This window comes from Leopardus geoffroyi, chromosome C2 (assembly GCF_018350155.1).
Source record: "Leopardus geoffroyi isolate Oge1 chromosome C2, O.geoffroyi_Oge1_pat1.0, whole genome shotgun sequence".
Taxonomy (NCBI): domain Eukaryota; kingdom Metazoa; phylum Chordata; class Mammalia; order Carnivora; family Felidae; genus Leopardus; species Leopardus geoffroyi.
The window spans coordinates 2,073,913-2,089,580 of NC_059333.1; the positions used below are offsets into that span (position 1 = coordinate 2,073,913).

The following is a 15,668-nucleotide window of genomic DNA, read 5'->3' on the forward strand; positions in this document are numbered from 1 at the left end:
TAAGCACAAAGGGGTTTATTGAGAGGTCAGAGGCAGCGGGGAGGGCAGTGAGACTTTGGACCCAGCTTCCGGGAAAGAGGACTACAGAAACCATGCCAGGCTCCTGCGTTTGCCGGGAGCTGCCACAAATCCAGAACATTCCATCTCTGCCACAGTCTGCCAAAGCAGCCCTGGCTTCTCCCCAGGTAACTCAGTCCAGGATCAACGTCTCCTGTAAATGCATCTGTCGAGAACCCGCGGCAAGGGAGCCCGGAGAGCAGGTGCAGGAAAGCCAGCAGGGCTGAGGCCGGCGCACAGCGCCCACCGAGCCGTCTCCAGTGCTCGTGACCGGGACCCAGCTCCACCGCTCAGACGCCCTCGCACCCCAGCCTCGACTTGGCTGATGCCCCAGCGTTCTGCTGACCCTCTGGGAGGAGCTGACCCCCTGCAGCCCCGCACAAGGGCGTCTGCATGCACACTCCTTAGACCGCGTGTGGAATCCAAGCCGCCACAGGGCGGAGCCAGAAGCGCTGTGCTGCGCAGCCCCTGCTCTCAACCGCCTGACTCCCCTCCCCTGCTGCCCGCAGCCACCTTCCATTAAGAAAGCACACCCGAGGGGCGCCCGGGTGGCTCGGTCGGCTGAGCGTCCGACTTCGGCTCAGGTCTTGATCTCACGGTTCGTGGGTTCCAGCCCCGCGTCGGACTCCGTGCTGGGAGCCTGCTTTGGATTCTGCGTCCCCCTCTCTCTCTGCCCCTCCCCTGCTTGCACTCTGTCTCTCTCAAAAATAAATAAAGAACGTTTTTAAAAATTTTTTAAAAAAGAGGAAAATACACCTGGGTTTACCCAATCGTGTGTCCAATTTAAAACCAGCATCCACCCTCACTGCAGGCCAACCTGGGGACTTGGGGCCCCATGGCGGGAGGCGGCCCCTGGTTCCAGGGCTTTAGAACAGAGTCTACAAGAGGAGCCCCCAGTCCCAGCCTTGCAGGAACCCTGGCGGTGTGCGTCCTGTCCTCCCCATGGAGCCCAGCTGGGAGCGCCCTCCACGCAGGGGTCTTCTGCCCAGGAGCCCACCCACCAGGGATGGCCCCCGAGTGTCCAGATGGTCCATCCCCACCACTGGGCCACCCAAGGGAGCGACCCCAAAGCCCAAAGTGGAGGCAGGCTGGGGCACCAGGAGGCCACGAGTTATCAGGCGTCCCCTCCTAGGGTCAGGTTGGGGGTGGGACTCTGAGCTCCACGAGGCACATCCAGGGTGAGGCTGGGGACCAAGGGAGCAGGAAGCCTCCCCCAGCCCAACCAGAGCAGCTGAGCAGGGAGACCAGGCTCCCCGAAGGGTTCCATGAGCCTCTCACGGCCCCTCGTCACCCCTCTGGCCCTCAGGCCTCCCTAGAAGCCAGACCCCTTCCGCCAACCCCCATGGGAAGGAAGGGAGGCCCCGTCACTACCCTGAGCTAGGGTGGCTGCTCCAACCTCCTGCCCCATGGGGAGCCCTGGAGTCACCCTGCCCTGAAGCCCAGACCTTGTGACGTGTCACCTCCCGCGGTAAACGGGCTTCACAGACTGGAACGTGTATGTGCATGAAGAGCTTTGAAGGTCCCTTGTCTGGGGATCACAGTGAGAGCCAAGGACCACCCACGTTCCATAAGGCTGTGACCCCACTACCCCTGAGACTGGCCAGCCAAGACACCCCCTTTGTCGCGTACCTGACACGGTCACCACGGATTCTCCCTGGGAGGCCAGCTAGACCCTGCCCCACCCCGGCAGATTTAAGACGGAAGTAAACGCCCACTGGTGCAGGGCTGGGGCCGCTCAGCCGTGGGGCCCTTGGGGGCCTCCAGCGGGACGCACTCACACGTGGCAGTGAGGAAGGGGGTGGGCCCTGGCAGCGTGTCATTAAGGGGTCCCTCAAGGGGAGGGGAAAGAGGGGAGATGATGATTGTGGCCCGGGAGAGCAGAGGGCTCCCGGGGACCAGGGAGGGAGCACACGAGCAGGAAGGAGCTTCGTGGCCCTGGAGTTTAGGGACCCGGTGGCCTTCCTTGGAGGGAGGCGTGCGCTCTGGGACACCCCCTGAAGGGCGAGGTCCCGGAAAGGCCAGGAAGGCCTGGCAGCCGACTGTGCCTCAGGGTACGAGGGAGAGGGAGAGGACCTTCTGGTGTGTCCAGGGTCCTCAACAAGGGCGAGGAGGGAAGGAGCCCCCACGCCCCGCGCACTCCCTGAAGAGCCACATTTGGGTGGAATCCAGGCTCTCTGGGCTCATTCTGGCATAAGAGGAAATGTGGAGTTCCCTGGCAGGGGACAGGCCCCCACAAAGCCAAGGCCTCCCTCACAGCACGGAGGCGTACCCACAGGACCCCGGCACGCCGCGCCCGCACCTGTAGCGGGTCACCTCCATCAGGCAAACCCACAGGTGGTGAGCTCCTCGGGTGGTGGCCCCCCTCTCCCCACCACACGCACCCTGGGCGGGTGGGGCCCCTGCCCTGCTGGTCAGCCAGCAGCAGCACCTACCTTCGTCCCTGGGAGTGTCAGGCTGCGGGAGGCAGCCCTGGGCCCTGCCCCCCATCCCTGCACACCTGATTTGGACAGGGGGCAGAGAAGTGGGGGGTTTGGGTGCGGGAGGGTATTTGGAAGCTGACGGCTGTTTCTTTTTAATGCACCATAACTGAAAAAATCATGACCTCGTCTGGACGAGCCTTTCGGGTCTCAGCCGGGGAATCTGAATCTCTGAATCAACGCTCAGATAGGATCCCGTGTTCGTGTCCCACGTCAGATCATGTGACGCTTTCCGAGTACGGACCACCCTCTATTTTAATCCTTTCTAAGCATCTGCTCGATGAAACTTGTACCCTTTATCCCTCAAGTTCATGAGCAATGTGTCCCAATTTTGTCTCCCCCCCCCCCAAATATTTGAAGCAATTTAAAAATAAATACTCATACAAAAGGCATCAAAAAATAAAACAGGGAAGACAGATCATGGTTACACAGGTGGAGGTAATGTCTGCCCCGAACATAAAGTCACACAGGAATTAGCTCTGAGATTCTTGGTGGCAAAGGTGGAGAGAGAGGCAGGGAGACAGAGAGAGGAAGGGACGGACTTCCTGTTGCTGGAGAAAGGGAGCCTCCCGCTGACTGGCCTTGAGACACCAAATCTCAGTCCTCCTGTCCTGGAGAAGGACCTGCTTTAGGCATCAGTGAGTAGAAAAGCAAGGCACGGTATCGACCCAGGATGACGGGCCTTCCCCCAAACCAGGCTCGGACAGTGGCGGGACCGAGGGCAGGGACGCACCGGTCTGGCTGCGGACACTGCCCTCCTTGACGATCCACTCTGGACCTTTTTCGGGTTGCTGTCCATGCTTTTCTCGGGTTTTGATTTTTACGATTTTTCCCCCTCTCCCCGGAGTGAAATTTCCGTGCAAACGTGACTCTTAACAAACATTCTGAGAATAAACAAAGCTGTTCAAAGGTTAGTTTGAACTATGCTTTTTCACTTACCTCTCGAGAAAAACCTGGTCTCTACTACTTTGCTCTGGAAAGAGTCCTGCGGTCGGATGTGCTCAGGAACCACTACTCGGGGGCAAGGCAGCCCAGTTCTGCGGTGTAGGACTCTGCCTCCAACAGACCAGTCTGCACCCCACCCTCTGCGGGCTGACCTCACGCTCCCGGGCGTGAGCCCATTCTTCTCTGAACGCTGTTCACACCCTACGGACGCCTCGGGGAAGCGGCCAGCTGAGTGCAAGGGACATGGAACGTCACGACAGGCGGCCTGGTGTTAAGTCCCGACTGGGTCGTTTCCCAACTGTATGGTGGCGGGCGATGCCGTTTCTCCAAGCTTTGGTTTCCTGGCCCGTCAAGCAGGCCCGACGGTAACACGTTGGACTTGAAAGGCGGCGTGGTGACTAAAACACAACACGAGAGAGGGTTCTGGAAGGGTGGGGTGCTGCACAGAAGGGCTGTGGGGACCCGCCGCTCAGGGGTCTTGCAAGCAGGAGTCAGTCACCATCCTCTACAAAAGTGCTGGGGGACAGGCGGGCAGCGCGCTGCTCCGGCCAGCGGGCACTAGGGCGCGGGGCCGACGGGGTCCTTGGACGCGGGGGCGCTGGGCAGGGACTTCAGGTACTCCAGGTGCTTCCTGGCGTCCTCCTGGTTCTGGCGCACGTAGTACACGACGTAGGCGATCACCATGGCGAACCAGCCGAACATGGTGACCAGCATGGCCACGTCGGTGGTCTTGTGGTGGGTGCTGCAGAAGCTGACGCCGGAGTCGAGCGCCTGGATGAGCGGCTTGCCCACGTACTCGTCCCGCACGGCCGTGTGGCAGGCGATCTCGTCCACCGACTCGGGGTCCAGCTTCAGCTCCCACAGCGCCTCCTGCAGCGCACACTCGCAGTGCAGGGGGTTGTGGGACAGGCGGATCTTGGCGCTGAGCTTGCCCAGGGCATCCTTGGGAATCCTGCGGATGCGGTTATGAGACAGGTCCAGCAGCCGCAGGCCCCCGGCCAGGCCCGAGAAGGCAGCGGGGCCGATGGTCTCGATGGTGTTCTGGGACAAGTCCAGCTCTCTCAACTGGTTCAGGTGCTGGAAGGCCCCGTTGGGGATGTGGGCGATCTTGTTGGCATCAAGCTTCAGGAGCACGGCGTCGGCAGGGATGTCCTTGGGGATCTCCTGCAGGCCCCTCGCGCTGCAGTGGACGGCCACGGCCCCAGCGTGGTCAGGGCACTGGCAGCCCTGTGGGCAGGAAGCGCCCAAGCGCAGGCAGAAGAGGAGGAGGAGGCAAGACCCGCCCGTGGGGCCCGGTGGGCCTGAGGGGCTCTGCTTGCCCACGGGGCCCATGCTGACCACGCCTGGGGACACACGACAGCGTCCGCTCACTCTGCCGCAGAGCTGCGTTTTTCCCCACTCCCCCGGCCGCCGCTGCGCAAGCGACCATCGGACACACACATGAACTCTCGTTCCTCGCGTGCCAGGAAAAGCGGGGTTCTGTCAGTTCTAGAAGAGAGCAGCAAGCAGCATCAGTGACCGTGCTCCAGCAGGGAACCCCGGAGCGCTCTGACTTTGGGGGGGCATGTCACGGGCACACTGAAGCATCTGACCAGCGGGGGTCTCTGTCACTTATTTCCAGGGATTCCCAAGCCACCCAGAAGAGCAAGGACAGGTCGTGCCGACCGCTGGCTGGGTCCAGGAACCCTGGACACACCCACTGCACACCTAGGGGACCAGGGGCTTGCCCGGCCCGGCGAGGGTCCACCGCCCCCCAGCTGCTCAAGGCTGGAAACCGAGAGGACCGGGCTGCAGGGTTCTCTTAAGAAACCGTGATGCAGGGCGGCCGGATGAGCCACCGACTGGCGGCGCTCCCTCTGACAGCCCTCGGGGAAGTGTAGTAAGAGCTAAAGGTCCTCTTTGTCAGCCCCGACAGGACGGAGCACGCGGCGGCGGGGGCGGCGCCTTTTTATTTCAGTTGTGTTAGAGAAAGAAGGAAACCGAGAACAGCAAAGCCAAGCCCTGGGCGCGCGGCCGCTCTGGGGCGTGGAGTGGCGGCGCCGCGCGCCGGGCCTGGCGGGCGGGGCCCGGACCCCGCGACCCCCGCGACCCCCGCGACCCCCGGGGCGGGGGCTTTACCTGCGCGGCCGCCTCCGGACACCGTTCTGCGCGACGCTCCCGGCCGCTCGAGCCCGACCCGAGCCACACCCGGGTGCGGAGGCGACCCCGGGCCTGCGCCCACCTCTGCGGCCGCTCGGGACGCGCGCGGCTCTGCCTGCGGCTCCGCGAGGCGGGGCCTGGGGCGGGGGCGGGGCCTGAGGACGAGGGGCAGGGCCTGGGGGCGGGGCTGCAAGGGCGAGACGGGGTGGGGCCTGTGGGCGAGGCCTGCGGTGGGGGCGGAGCTGCAAGGGCAGGAAGGCGTGGAGCCGGGGGTAGGGCGGGGCTGGAGGCGGGGCTGTAAGAAGAGGTGTGGGGCGGGGCCTGGGTGCGGCGAGGGGGCGGGGCTGTGAGGCACAATGGGGCGGGGCCTGGGCGGAGTCTTGGATGGGGCGGGTTGGGGGCGGGGCTGTACTGCATCGTGGGGTGGGGTCTGGGGCGGGGTCTGAGGCCGTGGTGGGGCGGGGCGGGCCTTAAGGCAGAATCTGGGATGAGGCGGGGATTGAGGCGGAGGAGGGGCGGCGCAGGGCTCGGACGGAGTCTGCAGAGGGGTGGGGCCAGGGCAAAGAGGGGCCTGTGGGACAGGGGCGGGGCCTGGGCGGAGTCTGGGGTCCGTTGGGGGGGAGGTGGCACCGTTAGATCGGAGGTGGGGCGGGGTCTCGGAGGCTGTGGGCGGGGCTGAGGGCGGGCCGTAGGGCCGCAGACCCAGTCCCTGCCCTGCCGCCTGGCTCTGAGGTTGGGGGCGGTGGGTGTTGGGCGGAGACCGAAAAAGCGGTGCTTTTTCCCGCAGGTCCGCTGCCCGCGGCCCCCGAGGCTGGTTAGTGAGGTTGGGTCTCCGCCCGGCTGGGTCCTGCCCCAGCCCCCACCCTCTCAGGTCCTGGCGAGGGAATGTAGGGGTGGGGTCTAGCGTTTATGCTGGATCAGAGCCCTCTCCAGGGTTTCAAAAGCATCTTTATTGTGGTGTAATGACACACGTATTTGCATTCGCTGTGTTTGACACCTGCATGCACGCGTGAAGCCATCACCACGAATAATGCAATAAATAGCCCAGAGTTTCCCCCTTTCCCTCCAGCCCCCTCCCCAGGCAAGTACCTGCTGAGCCCAGTCCATGAGCTCGCGCTTGCTGGAACTTGTATAGGCGGAGTCTAGCTCATTTCTCTCTGCACTCTTGGTACTGCAGCAGTCGATGGTTATTCCTTTGTAGGAGCACGTAATATGAATGTGCCATGCTGTATATGCCCACGTATGTCTCTTATCCATCTTGAGTTAGTTTGGGTACATGGCGTGAGATATATAATTCAAGTCTGTTTTTTTCTGCGTGTGGATATTCAGTTTCCAGGGCTGTTTGTTGAAGTAACCGTCCCTTCTCAGCTGAGGTGCCTGTGACCCTCTGTTGAATATCAGTGGTCCTAGATGTGTGTGAGTCTCCTGTGCTCTCTGCGTTCCATTGGTCTGTTTGCCTATTTTTATGCCAATTGTCCAAGCTGTCTTTATTGCTGTGGCTTTATAACAGTTCTTTTTTTTTTAATGTTTATTTTTGAGAGAGATAGAGACAGGGCACAAGCAGGGGAGGGGCAAAGAGACAGGTTAGACACATAATCCAAAGCAGGCTCCAGGCTCCAAGCTGTCAGCACAGAGCCCAATGCTGGGCTCAAACACATGAAGTTGGACACTTAACCAACTGAGCCACCCAGGCGCCCCTTTTAATGATTCTTGAATCAGGTAGTGTAAACCTCCCAGCTTTGTGCCTTCATATTCTTTTGGTCATCTAGATCTTTTGCACTCCCTCATGAATTTTAGAACCAACTTACCAACTTCCACCAAAAAAACCCATTGCGTTTTGTTTGGGATTCCACTGAATCCATAGATCAGTTTGAGAGAATTAATATCTTGACAATATTGAGTCTTTCAGTCCATGAACATGGTATATCTTCTCATTTATTTAGAACTGCTTTTGTTTCTTTCAGTTGTGTTTTGTAGTTTTTGGTTTACATATCTTGCACATCTCTTGTCATACTTATTTCTGATAGTTTTATGTTATTGTAAATGGTATCTTTATTCTAATTTCTGTTTGTTAAATGATAGTATACAGAAATAAAAGTGATTTTTGTATACCAAACTTAACTTTGCTAAAATCACTTATTAGTTCCATTAACTTTTCATACATATCTTAGGATTTTCTACATATACAATCATGTTATCTGTAAATAAAAAGAGTATTCTTTCTTTCCAGTCTGCGTGCCTTTTACTTCAATCTGTGCCTAATTGCTTTGGCTAGAGCCTCTAGTTCAGTACTGAATAGGAGAACTGAGAGCAGATATCCTTGTCCATCCTGATCTTAGGGGGAAAGCAGTCAGTCTGTTAGGAATAACGTTGGTGGTAGATCTTTTGAAGCTGTTCATATCAATTAGAGGAAGTTTCCTTTGTGAAAATAGAGGAAACCTCTTGAAAATGGAGTCAGGAAGTACCGAAGGGGTACTGTCACACATGTATCGCTCCTTGAAGCCTGCATCACCAGCAGGAAGAAGGAAGATAATTATCTTGTGAGGGAGGACATTTTTCCGATAAGAATTTAATCTCCTTTTAAGAAAAGGAAGGAAGATCCCTCCCTGCCCCAGCAACAACACACTAACCACCACTTCCTGCCAATCAGGAAATGTCACAACCTCGAACTCTTGTTCTTCTCCAATGAACTCCTGTTCAACACAACCCTCCCCAAGTTCCTCCTGCAACCTAATAAAAGCTGACCTTTCCTTTGTCTCTTCGGATTTGCATGTGGCTCACTGTAGTTTGCCGTGTTCCAAATTGCAATTCCTCTACGCTTCCTGAATAAACTCATTTTGCCAGTAAAATAACTGGCTATTTTTAAGGTTGATACCTTCTATTTCTAGTTTGCTGAGCGTTTTTATCAGGAAGCGTTTTGGATGTTGTCAAATAAATGTCTTTTCTTCACCCATTGAGAACCTTTTTTAAAATTGGTGTGTTTATATGGAAGATTATATTAACAGATTTTCAAGTGTTAAGTGTTAAGTTAACCTTATGCCCTTGGAATAAATCCCACTTGGCTATGATGTATCACCATTTTTGTATGCTGTTGAATTATTTAATAGAGATAGAGCTGCTGAGGTTATTTTTTTTTCCTTGACCAAATGTTGGTACTTCATCTCTCTCGAGGAATTGTCTGTTTCATCTGAATTAATTGATCAGCATAAAGCTACTCATAATGCTCCCTAGTTATCTTTTCAATACAGAGTATGAAGTGATGTTAATCCATTCCTGATACGGGTATTTTGCATCAGCTTTCTTTTCTTTTACTCATCAGTCAGTCAGGATAGAAGTTTATCAATTTTATTGACATTTTCAAAGAACCCATTTTTAGTTGCATTGATTTCTTTTTTTTTTTTTTCTGCTTTCTTTCCCAATTGACATCCATTCTGATCTTTTGCTTACATCGGGTTTAATTTTCTCTTCAATTTTTTTGTTTGTTTGTTTGTTTCTTACGGTGAAAGTTGAGCTCACTGATTTGAGACTTTTCTTCTTCTCTAGTACAGGCATTTTGGTGCTATAAATTTTCCTCCAAGTCCTGCTTTAGCTACATCTCAGGATTTTGTAATGAAATTCACTAAGTTTGAAACACTTTCTAATTTACCTTTTGATTCCTTTTTTGACTCATGGACTTAGAAGTGTTTTATTTTGTTTCCAGATATTTGGGGATTTTCTGAAGATCTTTCTGGTTTTGATTATTCATTTAAATCCATCATCAGAGAGCACACTCTGTATCCTTTGGGTCCTTTTAAATTTGTTGAGGTTCATTTATGGCCCAAAAAGTGGGCTGTGTTAATAATCGTTATACGTGTATTTAAATGTGTTCTATGGTTGCTCAGTGGAATGTTCTAGAAGTGTCGATGAGGTCAAGTCTGCTGATAGTGTGACTCTAGTATTTTACATTATTGCTGATTTTCTATTTGTTTTATTAATTACTGAGAGAGGGGTGTTGATGTCTCTGTGACTGTAGATTTGTCTGCTTTCCTTCAGTTCTACCAGTTTTTGCTTCCTGCATTTGAAGTCCTATATTCAGATTAATATGTATTTATTATTAATTGACCCTTTATCATTATGAAATAACCCTCTTCACCCCGAGATTTTTTGCCTTGACCTCGGTTTTGTCTGACACCAGCATAGTCACCATGGCCTCCTTGCGATTAGGTCAGCACAGGGGTCTGCTTCCATTGTCCCGCTTCCTTCGGGGTTTCTATTGCACCAAAGTGTCTTTCTCACTACATTTGTTAACTACAAAGGGAAAAATAATGGTTTTACGGTAGAGAAGCCTGGCAGAAGCCACCCTACCTATGTGACCAAGGTTAACATCATCGGTAATAAGACAAGCCGGCATCACTCAGCCCTTGATGTGATGGACCCAGAAACACACAACATCGCTTCTGTGACGTTCTTGCCAAAAATGCATAATCTCACTGCACTGGTGAGAACACTTCAGACACACCCAAACTGAAAGACATGTTACAAGGTGACTGGTCTGTGAACTTCATAAAAGACAGGAGGAAAAGACCGGTCACTGTCACAGACCGGAGCAGACCACAGAGTGAGAAGAGCTAACTGTCATGCCGGTCCTGGGTTGGACAGAGACGTGGGGGAGGGCAGAATAGAATCAGGCCACGGCGTTTCCCGGCAGTGGTGTCTTGGCTGTGAGAACCCACACTCGACGCTCGGGCTCTAGCCTATCTTCCTCTGCTCTGCTCCCTTCTCCTCTCCCCCTGCCTCTGTTGGCAGTGAGTGTTATGATTGCGTCTTCCGTCCTGAGTTGACCCCAGCTGTAACTCTCTACCATGTTACTTCAGTGGCTGCTCAGGGTGTCACGTCCAGCTGTCGCTGCTTACCACGGTGGTCCCTCGGGCCACGTTTGGCCACGTCACGTGCAGTGGGTGCTGCGTTGCTGACACGGCATATATGTCCTCATGTGTAGGAACCCCACAACACGGGATTATTTCTGCTGTGAGCAGCCAGCTCTCTTTTAAAGAGATTAAAATCTTTAAAGATTAAAGAGGCTTGAAGCTGCCAGCATGTTAGCGTATGGCAAATCAAAGAGAGGCTGGAAGGGAGCCCCAAGTTAAGGAATATCTTAATGTTTAAATTAAGCAAATTAAACGGGGTTACTACCAAAAAGTACGGTGCCGATGCAGGGGGATCCACAGACATTAAGCAGAGTGGGAGAGTCCAGACACTGTGAATTCACGCTGTGTGGTTCTGCTTAGGGAATGTTCTAGTAGGGATGGGGCGGGGCGGGGGGGGCGGTTGCTCCTGGGCTGCATGATCTGGATCTGGAGCCCAGTGCTGGTTGTTACCCTAAGTAAAAACACATCGGTCTGCTCATAGTTAAGATTTGCCCAGATGACGAAGCGTATTCTGCCTCAATAACAGAAAATAGTAACGTGCCACCCAGGTTTGCGCTTCAGGGATGGTCACAGGTGTCAGTGGTTCTGCATCAGTGGACAGACGGATGGATGGATTCAAGGCGCTCGTGTAAGGCTGTGTGGTGAGCGGTCTTCCTGGTCGCAGGCTGCCCTCACAGGAGGCTCTGGCCGCCGGCCAGGCCTGGGCCACAGAGCCCTGAGAGAGTCTGGCTCTCCGTCCACTCCGGACCACCAGCCCGTGCTCTCAAAACACCAGAAACCTTCTAATGCTATCCTGGCCACGTGGACCACCCTCTGTAGCTGCCCTTCCGACTGTAATTGGGCTCAGGGCTGATTAGCTCACCCATTTATCCACCCAGAGTCCAGGCTTCCTGTCCCCAGGGATGCCAGGCAGCTGCGCCAGCCGGCTAATTGCTTCCCCATCAGGAAGGTGGTTTTGCTGGGCGAGTCTGAGAGCATCTCTCCGGGGACCAGCACGGAAGAGCCGAGCTCGCGGCAGCCGCGGGAGCCAGGACGAAACCAGGCCAAGGAGTGAAACATCTCGGTGAGGCCGGAGTGCCACTCTGCTGTCTCGACCCCCTTGCTGGCCCAGGCTCAGCCCTCTCCGCCCCGGCCTCCACGCCGCCCCAGGGGGCCCCAGCTCCTGCCCTGGCCCAGCCAGGGGACGCCCAGACAGAGCCCCAGCTGGCTCACAGGAGGGCCTGCGGCCGCACCAAGGGAGAGGCCTGCGGGCTGCTGGTGGGGGACCCGAACAGGCAGGGCCAGGGGGCCAGCGGCCCTCCGAGAGCCCGGCCGGTGGATGGATTGCCACATTTTGTCTGCTTTGTCTGGACCGTCTTTTCCAAGAACCGATTTTTTAATGTATTCATCACACCATGGCTTTATCTTTTCCTCCTCCGTAAACCCTGACTTCGTTGGCCCCTGCATTTATGTTGTAGCCGTTTCTTGAGTTTCTTAAGTTCTAACCCTAGATAATTCACTCTCAATCTTCCAAGTGCAGCTAAGGTTAGAAACCTTCCCCGCGAGACTCTCCAGCCACAGCCGGCAGGTCGGGACACGAACATCCTTGCTGTCTCGCGTTGGTCTGCTCACGACTAACGGTGCGGGTCTCAGGCGGGGAGGAGGGTGTGGAAGGGCACGTCCTCGCAGGGCGTGGTGGCCCCCTTGGGTTCCCTGGCCAATGCCCAGCTCCGGGTCCTCACCGGCCCCTCCCCGAGCAGGTGGGGGTGGCCCAGAGACCGAGCGCTGTGCAGAGTCGCAGGGACAGCGCCTGCTCTCCCGAGAGGCACGGCTGTTCCCCACCAGTGCTCCCACCCAGGAAACAGGCAGCTTCCGAGTGAGGACAGAAGCCGCCCAGGGAGAACGGAGACCAGAGGGACACATCATCCGGCGGTGCCCTGCCCTGGACGCCACCTCCTTGCCCTCCGAGCTGGTCAGGGGACCGGTCACTCAACATCCCAAGCACAGGCTCCTGGAACCACTGGACGTACTTTCTGTCCCTTCTGCTGTATGTTTTTGTTCTAATGTGACTGTTCTAAGAGTGTGGAGCGTGTGGCCCCGTCCCAGAGCCGCCTTGGCAAAGTTGCTGAGATCTGCTCGGTGGTGTATAGAGAGCACGCCTGGTTTTTGTGAATGTCCTGTGTGTGTCTGAGAACCGTGTGTCTCCTCTGGGCCTCTTGCTGCTGCTATTGGGGTGCGGGGTACAGAGCCATATACGCACACATATATAAGCAGTGTATGCTTACGTATGTGGCACGTGTGATGCATGCTAAAAATTGTTTTTAATGATTTATTTATTTTTGAGACAGAGAGACACAGAGCATGAGCCGGGGAGAGGCAGAGAGACAGGGAGACACAGAATCCAAAGCAAGCTCCGGGCTCCGAGCTGTCAGCCCAGAGCCCGACACGGGGCTCGAACCCACAAACTGTAGGATCACGACCTGAGCTGAAGTCGGACGCTCAACCGACTAAACCACCCAGGCGCCCCTGTATGCATGTTACACTTAAGTTATTATACAGACATAAATATATATTTCTTATTATGTATATAAATACGTTGTACATCATTTATATAATTTATGTGTCGACAAACTTACGTATAAGTTGTACATAATGTATATATGCTTAATATATACATTATATATATAAATACATAGCATGTATGAATGTATATATGTGCACACACACACCACACAGAGTGACTTCGGTCTTCATTGTGTTATTCACACTCTGCCCTATTTTCCTCTTCCTCTTTGATTTCTTGATTTCTGAGGAAGTATCTCAAATATTACTGTGAATTTGCCAATTTCCCCTTGAATTTCTATCAAGTTTGCTTTACATATTTAAAAAGCGAGGGTGTTGGGTGGGTAACGGCTCCTGACAGCGATGCCTTCTCCGTAGATGGATGCCTTTCTCTAACCCAGGACCTGTGTGTGCTCCTTCGAGAAGGCCCAGACCGGGGTTGGCGGTCGGCTTAGCGCTGTCTCCCTAACCATTCTCTCTGAGAGCGTTTGCCCAGACGGCTTCTCCACTCTGCCAGCTCCTCTGAGTCTCTCTGTCTCAGGTGATACAGAAAAATACATAGAAAACAATAGAAATGAGTCGGGTTATTATTTTTTTTAGCAGTCCGAGTCCTTTATTTCCAAGCTGCTCCATGCCTCCCAGAAAACGCAGTAGATACGTCCTGCTCAGAATCCTTTCCTGAGCTACCCACCCCCCGCGGAAGAAGCCCTCCCTGCCCGTCTCTACCACCGTCACAGCGTGGCCTGGACTCTCAACTGGAAGGTGTCTCTTGCACACTTTATGAGCCATCAGACTGACCATGCTCCCTTTTCTCCCACCCGAGTGTCTCCCGGTTGATCTGTTTTGCTGTGAATGAAAAAAATTAATTAAGGTGGTTAGATAAGGCATCATCCTATTTATTTCTTGTTCTTCGGCCTCCGTCTCTTGGAGATCTGCCCCTGGCCCCCTTCAAGCGGCTGCCCACAAGTCGGCCGTACTCTGTCGCTCCTGCTTAGTCTTCTTAGCGTCCTGATCCTTCCGAGCAGTGCGCCGACGTCCCTGCTGGAGGGCACGCGGAGGAACAAGACCCTGGGCGCTTTGGCCCGAGGTTTCTCACCCTCTCTGTTTAGGGGCGTTCTCACAACGTGCTGGCGGAAGGCCTCTTCCTTCGAGAGACTGAAAAGCTCGCGGATCCCGCTAGTTCGGAGTCCGTGGGTCAGTGAGGCCGGCAATATCCCTCCCCCCTGTCCCACAAGGACCAAGTGGAGAGCACTGAGATTGGCATCCGAGACGCACCCCGAGCAGAGTCGTGTTTTCTCCCCCGCTCCTCCCCGGTCGGTAGCAGGAACCCCCCTGCTCAGCAGCAGGCGGACGCGGCCATGGGTCAAGACACCCCCCTTCACGGGGAGGCCTTGTCCATCACGGCCACCTGTGACCCAGACCACGTCACCCCTCCATTCTCCCCCAAGTCCATCCGGCGTCTGCGGCCATTCGCTTCTCAGAAAAGGTACGAGGTTTCCGTTCAAAGAGTTTCCGGCAGCCGGTAGCTGGGAAGACGTCCCGCTTCATCCTGAAGCAGCCCACCGCGTCCGAGGCGCCACGAAAAAGAACGAGTCGGGTTGTTTTTTATTCCAGTATGAAAACCCCGATTCACACATGTCCTAATCACTGAGGCGTTTTGAGTGTCTCCTCTCATTCTATTGCACAGCGACCATCCTCCGCTGGTTCCTGATTTTCCCCGATTTTGTCCTTCCACTTGACCCCGCCGGGGGTTCACAGTGATTCGTGTGTGTCTGTCCCGCCAGCGGCCGCTCGCCCCGCAACAGCCCAGCTTGCTGCCCGCGTCCGGGAGCCGCCACCGTCCGCGCGGCAGTGTGGCCGGCCAGCCCGCCCCCGTTGTCCTAGGCAAGAGGACACCCGTGCGCTGGGATCGCCCTCCACCGCCAGCTGCCAGTGACCCCATCGGGGGCTTTAGCGCTGAGTGCTTGTTAAATGTTCTTTTTACGCTGTGCCTCAACAGGTGTAAGACGCAGCCATACATCTTCATGGTCTCTTGGCTTACACCGAGCTTGGGCTGTGCACCTGTGCACACGTGTGTGTGTGTGTGTTATTGTGTCCACCCCACCCCCAAATTCATATGCTGGAGCCCTATCTCCCCTTGTGGCTGTATTTGGAGGTGGGGCCTCTAATATAGTAATTAAGGTTAAATGAGGCCTTAAGAGTGGAGCCCTGACGTCATAGGATTACAGTCCTTCTGAGAGGAGACACCAGAGCACTCGCTCCCTCTCCATGCACACACTGAGGACAGGCACTCGGCACACGGCGAGAGACAGCCGTCCCCAAGCCAGGAGGGGAGCCCTCACCAGAGACGGGTGCTGGCCCCTGGGTCTCAGACCTCCGGCCTCCAGGACTGGAAACAAGTCCATTGTTTAAGCCGCCCCGTCTGTGGAATTTTGTTACAGTAGCCCAGCTGAGTCCGCGGTTCGCTTTTCTGGAATCCGTGTTACAGAAGTTCTTTTCGCTTTTCTGGAATCCGTCTTACAGAAGTTCTTTTAAAGGGCAACCCTCTTGCACTGCTGGTGGGAATGCAAACTGGTGCAGCCGCTCTGGAAAACAGTGTGGA

At 55.2% G+C, this 15,668-nt stretch overlaps 1 protein-coding gene and 1 long non-coding RNA gene across 2 annotated transcripts; both read right to left on the reverse strand.

Annotated features, from left to right (window-relative positions):
• On the reverse strand, positions 1 to 5,758 carry LRRC3 (leucine rich repeat containing 3). Its single transcript, XM_045501167.1, has 2 exons — positions 5,598 to 5,758; positions 1 to 4,967 (listed from the first exon to the last, which is right to left on the reverse strand). Exon 2 carries the CDS (start codon positions 4,809 to 4,811, stop codon positions 4,038 to 4,040), a length of 774 nt encoding a protein of 257 aa, XP_045357123.1. The 5' UTR covers positions 4,812 to 4,967; positions 5,598 to 5,758; the 3' UTR covers positions 1 to 4,037.
• A 7,491-nt stretch (positions 5,759 to 13,249) lies between these two features.
• LOC123575983 lies at positions 13,250 to 15,558 on the reverse strand. The gene is made up of 2 exons (XR_006701116.1): positions 15,409 to 15,558; positions 13,250 to 14,615 (listed from the first exon to the last, which is right to left on the reverse strand). It is a non-coding gene; the product is annotated as an uncharacterized LOC123575983 (long non-coding RNA).
• Between the last annotated feature and the right edge of the window lie 110 nt (positions 15,559 to 15,668).

What these genes read in the sequence shown, in the direction of transcription:
- LRRC3 (XM_045501167.1), bottom strand. Translation starts at nt 4,811, where the DNA reads ATGGGCCCCGTGGGCAAGCAGAGCCCCTCAGGCCCACCGGGCCCCACG.